The sequence below is a fragment of the Haliotis asinina genome, chromosome 6 (assembly GCF_037392515.1).
Source record: "Haliotis asinina isolate JCU_RB_2024 chromosome 6, JCU_Hal_asi_v2, whole genome shotgun sequence".
NCBI classification, from domain to species: Eukaryota; Metazoa; Mollusca; class Gastropoda; order Lepetellida; family Haliotidae; genus Haliotis; species Haliotis asinina.
In genome coordinates this window covers 40,032,924-40,045,460 of record NC_090285.1, presented here as the reverse complement: position 1 = coordinate 40,045,460, position 12,537 = coordinate 40,032,924, and the positions used below count along the sequence as shown (strand labels likewise).

The 12,537-nt window shown below is 40.1% G+C and overlaps 1 protein-coding gene across 1 annotated transcript; it reads right to left on the bottom strand.

The window, feature by feature from the left end:
- On the bottom strand, positions 1 to 11,985 carry LOC137286951 (uncharacterized). The gene is made up of 7 exons (XM_067818997.1): positions 11,949 to 11,985; positions 9,508 to 9,588; positions 8,401 to 8,445; positions 6,325 to 6,657; positions 5,261 to 5,323; positions 4,308 to 4,398; positions 1 to 1,064 (listed from the first exon to the last, which is right to left on the bottom strand). Exons 2-7 carry the CDS (start codon positions 9,584 to 9,586, stop codon positions 1,040 to 1,042), a joined length of 636 nt encoding a protein of 211 aa, XP_067675098.1. The 5' UTR covers positions 9,587 to 9,588; positions 11,949 to 11,985; the 3' UTR covers positions 1 to 1,039.
- Positions 11,986 to 12,537: the final 552 nt, after the last annotated feature.

The window sequence follows — 12,537 nt, the reverse complement described above, 5'->3', positions numbered from 1 at the left end:
TACTGATCTTTGGACCTTTATTTCAAACATTGCGGTACATTGTGTCATCTTGTAAATTATTTGGCAATAATAAAATCTTTGTCTTTGTCAACGCGGTATTCTTTTTGTTTAAAGATTGAGACAGAAACAGACTTAAAATAATAACAGATCATGCATATGATATTTAGCAACTTATTTGATCACCTGGCACAAGATAGCAGCTCAGCGAACTGCCTTGATGCATTTACAGTTTCATCGTTGGTCTTCTACCTTGCACGGCGGAAATGGTTAATGTTGGCATAGTGCCATCCTCGATATCTCCAGGGTATATGTTCCGATAAGTCTCCACTATACCCTGGATGCATCTACGGCTCGGTCCGATAAATTACTCGCCTCCTTTTGCTGGCTCCGCATTCTCACAGTAGCAAATCAGCTAACCCTTCGTTGCAGCTGAGCTTGCCAGTGTCTTCAAAGATAGCGGTCGCTGTTGCGAACTTTTGTTCGCAGTGCGACTCAGGTTTGGGTGAAATTATGCCGACGAATTGATAGGTCCGAAACTTATATTAAATATACACAGGCACTCCTATGTCTTTCAAAGGACCTATGCATGCTTGTGTTGCCACGTATATTCGGTTAGATGATGTGCGAAAGTGAGCAGTGATTGGTTAGCTCAAATGACTGGATAAAAAGCCCTCCAATGGAGTGGAGGTAATGGATAAATGCCGTAGATGCATCCAGGGTATAGTGGAGACTTATCGGAACGTGTACCCTGAAGATGTCAAGGATCGCATAGTGCCTGAGCAGAGCGTCTCACACCACTCCGACAGAAGGTAAAACACGTGATAGTCACGTGATAGTTTTCGTTTGCGTTTCCGCATCACTTTACTGTATGTGCGTTGTTGTTGAGCGTCCCAGATGAATGTTCGTTTTTAATAATCCTGGTGAATGGTCATTTACAATATCATCAATGTTCTTGCTGAATGCTAGTGATGAATGTTCCTGCTGTGTAGTCAGCCGTTGAGATGATGGTTCACAGTAACGTTCTCCATTGAGGATGCACTCAATGCCCCAGAAGACAGTGACACCTGTCATCAAAAGATCCAAGATTCAAAAATATGATATTTAACGCATATTGATGATGATAACATAGCTTGTCTATGTTGTGAATATGTGCACCTTGGGTCTCCACACATGCCTTTCCAATCGTGACCGAGGTGGTTTTAGTCTCGAAAGACAGGGGCTAAATGAAATTATTTATTGATAAGGACTCTGACTCGTCGACTTCATGCTTGAGCAACACCAAAGGACAAACTCCTTACAACATGCCCCAAAACATCCACCAACATCGCATTGCCATCACTTTTCCTGGACCAAGGAATCTTGTCGTAATTGAAAGTGATGATGTCTGTTAGTGACATACCAATTTGTAGAGATGTGACGATACAGAAGATTCGTATTGCGATACTTTGGAACGATACAATTCGATTCAATGCACATCACAATAGCTATTTTCTTTAAAAATGTATATTTTGATATCAAGTAAAACAGTGTAAAATGTGACATAAACTTCATAAATAAATTAATAGTGAAAAATAAAAGTTTTAAGGTTAGTGAAACGTATCACGATACAAAAAAAGTATCGCTATATGTTTCGCCTGTTAAAGTATCATGATTATCGATACTAGGATATATCGTCACAGCTGTACCAATGTGTCACCCGCACTCCAAGTATGCCAATAGGTACTAACCTTTTGGCTACATCCAAAAGACTTCTATTATATCACTGTCCACTGATATGTCCAAGTTTCATGTTTGTCTTAAGTGGCGGCTACCATGAATGCAAGAACGGTTAAAAAGACCCGTAGAGGTTCACGGGTGATTTACTTTGTGCCAAATGGTGGAGAGCACACCTTCCTTATCGCATAGTACACGGAATATGTTTAGTTGTGAGTATCTCATCCATAGCACTAGTGTTGAATCCGCCCTTCACATCTGACACATGTGGAGGTAGATGTGCAACATGACCCTAAACACAGCGTCACAAAATTCAATGCATTCAGTAAAATAATTTATGTTAGAAGTAATGAATGATTCAAGTATTCGTATTTAAGAATGATGACACAATATGAATTACAGTCAGACCAGAATTACAAGCAGAATTGGGCTTATTGCCATAATCTATCCTGGCACCTTAGCAAACTCGCTGGATCAATGGCTTGTCGCCTTAGACAGCTCGCCCACAACCACCCTGGAATGACATTACATTCAGGGGCGGATACAGGTTTTTGAGAAAGGGGGGTCATTTAGCAAAGTTCCGGGACAACAGTGCCACATCAAAGAGATGAGATACCTGATAACTTCCTCCATTCATCGTGACCCCCCAACACAATATACAGGCACCGTCCCCATTGTTTTTCTCATCGCAATGGTGAAAAACAGTGTCCTCATAGGGTATGTCAATAAATACCTCACCAAAGAAATCCACGTTAGAAAACACCTGCTTTGGTCTGGTAGATTTCAAGTAAAAATACCAAACCAAACACTTTACTGTAGACAATACTCGGAACAATAATAATTCCTAGTTTATTTAACTCTCTTAAAACCTGAAAATTTCCTCACAGACAAAACAACTATTTCCAAAATAATCAGTGACATAAAAATTTTGAAAGAAATGGTTTCCTTTCATATGTCAATGTCTGATATTTTACGCCAACGTATAGAAACGTTATATGTATAGTCTGGTTCATAATTATTGAGAATTTTTCTTCTTACTTTGAGCTATCCTAACACCTCAACTGATTCACTGATACTTAAAACTAAGTAATGGTATAAGGGAGGTAACTCATCTTGGCCTACTGAGTATAGTACAATTAGAGTTTACATTTACATTTTCCTCAGCACTGTCAACAATGTCTGCTGAAGATAAAAGAAGGTTGATTTTTTAGTTGTGTAATCAAGGAATTGATGATGTAAATACATTGGCAGAGAGAACAGGAACTCATCTTTCTACTGTGTATAGGATTAGGATGAATTTTAAATTGGGAAAGGATTTGGGGCACCAGAAAGGAGCAGGGAGACCCAGAAAATTGGACTTCTCAGATCGCGTCCGGCTGGGAATTTTAGCGTCTAAAAAGCAAAGGGCAAGCATCTCCAACATCAGGTATGAAATGATAGAAAGGGGATCAACAGTTGTATCAAAATCTACAGTTAGAAGAAATTTGATTGATCTTGGATGGGAGAAAAAGACTGGAATTCCTTCTCCTCTCATGAAACAAGAACATAAAGACAGGCGTGTTGAGTGGTGTTTGGCACATGAAAACTTTGACTGGGAAAATGTGATTTTTACTGATGAAAGCTCAATGTGGGTATATCCCAATAATGTGAAAATATGGACAAAGTCTGCGTCAGCACCGTTGTATCAACAACCTAAATACAGCCCAAAGTTTCATGTATGGGGAGGGATATCCTTATTAGGAACGACCCCGCTGTGTGTGTTTGAGGGAAATCTGACAAGTCAACGCTACACTAACATATTAGATAATTTTCTCCTTCCAAGTGCACATGTGTTTTATGGAAATGACTGGATTTTGCAGCAAGATAATGATCCTAAACACACCGCAAAACATGCCAAGCAGTGGTTTCAGGAGAAAAATGTGACTGCATTACCATTTCCTGCATATAGTCCTGACTTAAATCCCATTGAGAACATTTGGGGGATGATGAAGGAATGTGTGAATCAAAAGGGGTTGACAAAAATTGAAGACATGAAGAGAGAAGTGGTCCGATACTGGGACAGCATAACTCACGAGACACTAACCTCTCTGATAGGAAGTATGCCTACCCGTCTTAGATTGTGCCGTGAAGCTCAAGGAGACTTGATAAAATATTAAATTGTTACCTACACAACATGAAAAGGTCAATTTTATCTGATTTGTTCTCGTTTAATAATATGAAATGCTTTAGCTATTCTCAATAATTTTGAACCATACTGTATCAACGTACTTTACATTTATTTTGTTTGCTTTTGTTGCCATAATGGGTTTGTAACGATGTGTCTACCTAACTGAATAATAGATAAGAAAATAGTGCAATAACAACGTGGCATATCCGGGTATGTAGTCAGCAGTTTACGAAAGGGCTCCATCATCATACACAACATATGTCATATTTCGGATTTCACTTTCTTAGCAAAGTACAAATTCTAATACGCATGGACACTCAGGAATGAGATATAAACGTTTTAAGAGTCAGATATGCGAACTGAGAATCATACCAGATAACATGCGAAGAACAAATTGGTCAAGTGAGCTAACAGTCAATTTACTTACCTTGGTGTTCTGCATATGAGTACCATCACGACTGTGGCAAAAGCCAGAACACAAACCAGTCCGGACATGAATGAAATGATCAGTGCTGTATCTGGAAATGACGCCAATACCCATGTAATTAGTCAAAGTCAATACTTCAACACGACGAACAAAGTGGAAAAACTCATGGAATTTATATGTTTATCTTTGCGTTATAGGTGTGGTTCTTGCAATGTTAAGACCCGTGAAGGTCCCGGGGTAGAATAGGCCTTCAGGAACCCATGCTTAAGCTTGCCATAAAAGGCGACTATGCTTCTCGTGAGTGGCGACTAACGGGATCGGGTGGTCAGGCTCGCTGACTTGACTGACACGTCATCGGTTCCCAATTGCGCAAATCGATGCTCATGTTGTTGGTAACTGGATTGTCTGGTCCAGACTCGATTATTAACAGACCGTCCCCATATAGCTGGAATATTGCTGAATGCCGTCGTAAAACTAAACTCACTTGCAATGTTAAAGAGTTTCTTAGTAAACGCAAAACGCATGGGATTCACGTGCACAACACAGTAGCCCCACGCACATGTAAGGAGTGTGTGTGCTTGTATTTATTTTGACGGTATTTAAGGGCCATGAATCATTGTAGACCATTAATTTAGACAATCATCTTGTTGTTAGTGTTTGTTTATCGTCGGGGTGTTTTGTTTGAAAATAAACATCGTAGACAAGCAAATTTCACGGCATACACCAGTCATCTTTCAAGAGCGATCACCGTACAAGCCACTATGACCATAGGAAAGTGCAAGTGATTATGCACTCTCAAAACATTCATTATTATCATATCAGAATTGACTGACTGCGATATATCTCCCAATTATTTCAAACGTAAATTTAAAATGAAGTTCCTCTGCTTTTTTAAAGGGTATATTGCGCTTCGGGGGAATCAATGTATGTTTTAAAGAGTGTGTCATACATACCCCTCAGTTCAGCCTTGCCCGGTTCCATGTCGGAGGTGCGGCATAAAATATTGAATCTTCTTGCTGATGGTAAGAAAAAATGACACAGGTTAATGTGACATAACGAAATATTCAAACCTAAGATAGCAAGATTCTGACACAGCTAGGGGACACAACTGGTCATATAAACCATCAAATCCTGCAAGGCATAGTGGCTCAGCAGCAAAGTAGCAGGGAAGAGGAGCATGGCAAAGTAGAACCTAGAGGCAGAGTTCTGTCAACATGACTACTTGGAATTAGAGCATTGCAACACGGTAACTTAAATGGAGGAGCTGCAATATAGTAGCCAAGGGTTGGAGCAATGAAACGGTGTAGTTAGGAACACGGGTCTTGCAATATGACTTGGAATTGAAGCATTGAAACATAGGAGCTATGATCAGGAGCTCCTGCAGTACGTAGGAATACAAGCATGACATGTTGTAGCTAGGAGTACTGGCAATGTAATATAGTAGCCCCAAATAAGAACAAATGTAACAAAGTAGCATGAATGCCGGTTTGTACACAGTTGTGTGGAATAAGGGCATTACAACGTAAGTCACAAAAGATACCATCATGGAAGAGGTGCATTGTATGTTAAGTTCACTAGGAAGGAATGAAGTCATTAGCTGCTAAAATAAGAACACTGGAACGTAGTACCTACTTGGAATTGATACACTGCAGCTTACATAGGAGCATAAAGGTTATATTGTATATTGTAACTTGAATACATACTGAACAACATAGCAATTCAGTTATTGCAGTCACAGAAAATTGCACAAAAGCACAAGGTTAGTAAAGCATCGTATATATGAACCAGTGCAGGGTAGCATTAGCTGCGATTGAGTGCTGTGGAAAATATTAGATAAAGTAGGAGCATTGTCCCAGAGTAACATGAATAAACCTGTGGAAGCGTTACACAATACATTTCACCTATAAAATATTTTTTACAGAATTTTTAACGTAAGTCAAGGCGATAAAAGTAGTGTGCTATATCGTCAGTTCGTTTTAAGCGTTTTCGTTATAAACGTTTCCTTAACCGACTTAACCCGTCTTAACTTCGTAGGAGAAACATAATCCTTGAACTGCTGCACGCTCTGGTTCCAGGTTTGCCTTCGACAAGTACACAATCCACGGCCTCTGTTTAGATATGCTGTCGTTCCAGAATCCGTGTCTGCCGCTGATGTTGCCACCGCCAACTCTTGCAACGTGGAACACGAAATCATATGTTGCGTTGGGTACGGTCGTCGAATACTGCATATCCATCAAATCTTCCTCATCTGTTGAAAGGCTACAGTTGCACTGCTCTGGCGAGGCGGACATATTGTATGTGAGAAAACCCGAAGGGCGGTTATCAGAGCTGCTCTTGCAGAGTGAGATGGCTGCAAACAGAAACAATTATTTATCCTACGTCTACTTGAACAGTTAAACAACTCAGAAACGTCTAAATGTCCGATTGTTTCATATGACCACTGCCACATACTTCAGTCATTGAGAAGTGTTTGCTTATCAATGCCACAAGAAAATCACAAATATTTTACCCTCTACATAACAAACAACATACATGTCGTCAGGTCTAGGAACGTCATTTTGGCGCTTCTGATTCTTGAATTTTCGCTTGTCACCGGAAATCTGATACCGGAAGTAAAGTGGGCCCTGTCTCGCATATCGAAAGTTCACGTGGGCAGAGGAAGTCAGAGACCAGCTTAGTGCCGGAAGGAGCGAATATACCAAAAGGCCCTACAAGTCCTATACCAAATGAATGTGATTGTTTGATACAATCTCCACCATACATTTACATGAGTGAAACTGGGCACCAGTTGCTTCATACGAACTCAGGGAAATACTGCAATAATACCTTAACATCAATGCAGGAATGTACGAGGGATAATGCAATCTGAATGGGAGTAGCTATTGTGGGACAGTGATGTCTTCACAGAACGAATCTCCACTCTCACAGGGAAATCCCGATAGTGTGGCCCTTTCTGTTCCGAATACCATGTGTCCGCATCTATCGTTTCATTGAAAAACATTCAGCTAATCTGAGGGCACAGCAGGATTAAATTCACTGTCATTTCAATAATTTCAGCTTGTTGGGAGATTCCTAAAAGTATTGATTCGGAGAACCCAATGAACAAAAACATGATGCTGACTAGAATCATTAATGTCGGATCCAAAGCCATATTTTGAGGAAATTGCTACGGATTAGGGAAACCTGTCCACTCAGTTACAGGACAACAACAAACAAATTTTGATACCCGGTGGACCCACCTGGGTTCGCGGGTCCCGAGGTGGACATATTATTGGACAATATACTTAAATCCGCATTGTCTCAGTTTACCTTGCTAGTTACCCGGGAGGATGTGCTGGTAAATGTGAGTGTTTAGTTCATTGCGTCTAACAGGCTGCATGGCTGTATGATTCCCAGGGAGTTGAAAAAGTATATGAAAGTGCGATGCTGTGACAGTCGTATGACCGGTGATAGTAATATGCGTAGCGCCATGAGCAAGCAATGTGCCTGGATATGAGTGCCATATAAGCCGGTTGTTACTGTTACTAAACTTCACAGATAAAAATACCGATGGCGTTATTACAGATAAAAAAATAATTAATGATTGCTTTCGGAATTAAGGTACCTCAAATGGTGAACAATATAACAACAAATATGAAAAAGAAAATTTTATGTTTATCATCAGTTTTCTTCATGTTGTTTCGCTTGTTTCGCTACATTGGAAAATGTTCGTGTAAATGCACATGTTTATTTGCAGACACCTGTGATAATACAATCCTTCACTGTACATTACGGCTGGGACGGTTGAGTATTGAGTTGGACCATGGTACCCATCTCAATACCCGGACATGTTATGTCTCTAATAGATTAATCAATGTAGTCGGTTATTCTTGTATGATTTAAAATGGTGTATTGTCTTTGAAGATTTACACATTATTTGCAGTCGCCTGTCGCCTGATGTTGAAAAGTTTGACATTTAAGTCAATATTTTGCCATTTCTTACAAATGTGATGTAAGGAATTAACATATTTGATATCCGGATAGGGTAAGTTAAGGGGTTGGGATAGAAATGGTTAGAAAATTTGGACCCGTCCCAGCCGTACTGTACATGTACCTCTTTTGTTTCTCTCGCATGGCTGGGTGACGCTTTGTGTTAAACCTGAAATAAAGTAAAACTACGATGAGCTTTTAAATACGTGCACGGTAAGATATCCATTAGCTGCGTTCAACATTTCGAAGTGAATATTACCGTTATATATATCTAACGACGTATCCGACGTCAGGCCGTATGTTGCTTCCATAACTTTTGTATGTCTTTACCCGGTGCAAGGTTGTGAAAAAAGTCGTGCATTGAAAGTGGAGCATCTGTCCAGACCTTACACAAATGAACGTACTGTGAAACCAGTACCCCTTTTTAGCAATGTACACTCAGGAAATACTCTCGGAAACGGGAGTAAATTCCAAAATTCGACGCGTATTTCATGTTTAAGCTCTGAAGAAGTCGAACTATCAGACATAAAGTATGGGGCAGTGCTGTAAGTGTGGATGGGGTCATGCCGCTAGCCGCTTTTACAGATGTCATGCCGCTTGTCGCTTTTACAGATGTAAACCCGTCCTTCAAAGTGATCCGCGAGCAAACAGTTTAACCATCAGGCCCTCCCACTATCCCCAAAATATATGATATAAGGGGTGGTGGAGAAGTTTTGGATAAACAGTAGTTATGCCGTGATAAACTAAATTCTAAGACTGAGTACAGAGAACTGTAGTTCATGTCCTCATACTAGAGGGCACCAACGCAAGCAGATTCCACGAGTGCGATTTGCCAATGATGAACTCATGGCTATGATGGGATGTCAAGGCGTTTTGAGAGAGATATCCTACTAGTATCAGTTGGGTATCTCTCTTCCACTAATCACAATATTGATACTGTTTCTTGCGATCTCATGATTAATGTGTGCACTAGTACTAGGGGCATAGCTGCTTTACACGTTCCCAAAACACTATTTATGAGCTTATTTTGGAAACAAAATCTCCGCATCTCTTTCACCTTTGAATTCCATCTCATTTATATTGATATTTAAAGCCAGGATTGTTTACGATTTAATGTATCTTCTCACGTCCGACAAAAAATCAGAACAGAAATAACAAAATAAGCAAGTCTGTGTTGACAGTGAAATCGTGTAGCATGCAAGTTATAGCATGCAAGCGGATGGTCTTGTACCTCTGGTGTTTCCGCACAAGATGCTAGTCAGGAACACGAATACAACAGGAACTGACGTACTCATTGGCGCCACGAACATTCCTGGAAGGGTAGTTTTCATAAACATTTATTACCATACATTAACTAATACATCACGGAATTAAAGGGCAATTATTTAAGTGTTTCACTACAGTGACAGTCCCTACAAACGTAATCCTGTCTTACGAGGAAGGTTCCACCACGCCTTTGCCGCTCAGCACATTGGACGTTTTATGAGTGAGTGAGTTTAGTTTTACGCCGCACTCATCAATGTTCCAGCTGTATGGCGGTTGTCTGCAAATATCCGAGTCTTGACCAAACAATCCAGTGACCCGGGCGTTTTATATTTTCATGACGTAGGTTGATTATTACAATAACTTCTAAATGTGTCATATAACAGTAGCCCCGTTATCAAGACGGCTGTCGGTTAAACCATTGCCTCTTGAAGAATTGCGTCCCTTGGACAAGTGCCTCTTCCAAAATTGCGTCCCTGGGCTTACTATTGTAGATTCGAAAACATAATTATAATCGAACTGTAAGTGCAATATCGTTAAACGACATAAGCAAGAAGATTAATCTGACTGGCAAACTCATGACAGGGAAAATGCTCCAAATGAACGCTAGGAATCAATGATTGTGGATTCGAAATCGCACCCGTATCAGTACTACGACCGGTATCCTGTCAAACGAGGCTGAAACCTTAACTCACTCACTCACACACTCACTCATGGGAGCTTGGTGTACTGTGTAATAGTTTCTATTCCTTTTGAAGTTGAATGTAACGACATCTTCTCAGGGAAAAGGAGCTGCAGGGTATGAAACATGCAACCTTATGCATGACAACTTCTTATTTATTGCACAGATCGTAACTTGATAATGATCTAAGTACCTACATCGAAAGGTCGTTTTGTGCAATAAATAAGAAGTTGTCACCCATATGTTTCATTTTTGAGTCACCAACTTCTAGAATGTCGATCAAACCATTAACGGTGGGGGTAGCCTAGTGGTTAAAGCATCCGTCATGTCCAATAACTTGGCTCTATTTCCCACATGGGTACAACGTGTGGAACCCATCTCTGGTGTTTCCCGTGGTGATGTATTGCAAAAACCGACGTAAACCTCCACTCACTCAGCCCTTTGGATAACGAGTGCTGAATATACACTCCAAAGTTAAACACATGTTTGAGTGTCAGTATACGGACATTTACGGCCGCTCATGATGGTTGCCCTCCCGGGGCATTGATGTTACTGTTCCTTCCTTTGTATCCTTTCTTTAATGTTCGATTTGCACATTAAACACATTCATATGAACACAAAACATTCTTGGCGAGCATACTTATCACATTCATATGAACACAATAAACATTCTTTGGCGAGCATATTTATCACATTCACATGAATACAATAAACATTCTATGGCGATCATACTTATCACGTTCGTATGGATACAATAAACATTCTTTGGCGAGCATACTTATCACATTCGTATGAATGCAAAAACATTCTTTGTGAGCATATTTATCACATTCATATGAATAGAACAAAACATGTTTTGGTGAGCATATTTATCACATTACATGAATACAAGAATTCTTTGGCGAGCGTATTTATTACATTCTTATGAATACAAAAACATTCTCTGGCGACCATGTATACATGAAAGACAGTACCTAGCATATTTTAACTGAGTAGGCGGTGGTACATGACATATTGGTTCAGTAGTAGAAGGAAGTTAGAAATACATCTCATAACTGAAACCTGGCTTTTGTCGTCTGAAACTGGTTACACTGGCGTTATGTTGATACTCAAGTTTACGTTTACCGATAAGTAGATATTGTTTATGTCGCATGTTACAAATCTTTCCATCGGACTGACTGAGAAATGTTGACACTCAGTGACTTAGAGTGAGAGTGAGTATGACATTATGCCATACTTAACAATATTCCAGCAACACAACGGCGGGATACAGCAGAAATGGATTTCAGAAATAGTACTCATGTCAGAATCGAACCTGGGTTCTCTGCGTGACGATCGAACGCTGTAAGCACTAGGCTACCCAACCACCCGCTATGACGCAATACTCCCCTTACCTCAATGTGTGATGTAGAGCTGGGTGATGCGTCAGCCTGTCTATGTTCGGTGTTTTCACTTAAAATTTTAAATTATTCAATTATTCAGTGACGTATAATGCAATAGTTAGCAATCCAAACCCGTAACCTTGTCACTTGACTGTCGCCCTTTGTTAGTTAACATAAGGTCTCTTGTTACATGACAAATTTGTTAGCGCAGAGATTCATTATGAAATTCGTACTGAATTGCATCCTCAAAAAGGATCGCCCCGTTAACAAGTTAAAGGAACAAGACTAAACCAGGAATATGTTATTTATCATAATAATAACCTTAGACAACGATGGCATACTTACGATGACAGCTCGACTGCTTAGCCCTGCATCTACTGACGTCAGACAAGGAAGATTTTCGTGCAACATCATATTCTAGTCGGGTTCATGAAATTTAGTGGGATCAGTCGAAACAGTTGCAGTCTATAACTGCACAAGCTAAACGCAGAAGTTCTATTTTGACGTGTATGTGAGTTGCTCACTGGGGGTAAATCACTGGTATACAAAAACAGACATTTTTAAATAAATAAAAACAGACATTTTTAAATAAAAATAAACACTAGAATCTGTCCCTGAATGAATAATTTTATTTCGATTAGATGCCTGTTCCGCACAGATAGGTTCATGAAAGGATGTCTGGCGTGATTCGGCTCCTGGTAATCCGCAACTTGAGGACATGGCGTAGGATTCATGGTACGATGAAAGTCGCCAGTCTCGAAGCCCAGGATCGCTGTTGCGTATGGAGAAATCATAACGAGGCATATCACCAGAAGATGGTCCATGCATCTGAATCGTTTGTTGATGTTACAGTGTTGAGATTAGGTTTCGTATGTCTGCAAGTTGGATCTCATCACATTACCTAGGACCCTCAGAGGTCATCTTTATCAACAAG

Bases quoted from the DNA above. Each gene is read 5' to 3' on its own strand.
- LOC137286951 (XM_067818997.1), bottom strand. From the start codon at position 9,586: ATGTTCGTGGCGCCAATGAGTACGTCAGTTCCTGTTGTATTCGTGTTC. The intron at 6,658-8,400 runs GTACATGTACAG...TTCTGTTTGCAG, and splicing joins ATGCGAGAGAAACAAAAGAG to CCATCTCACTCTGCAAGAGC. The intron at 1,065-4,307 runs GTAAGTAAATTG...TTTTGATGACAG, and splicing joins CTCATATGCAGAACACCAAG to GTGTCACTGTCTTCTGGGGC.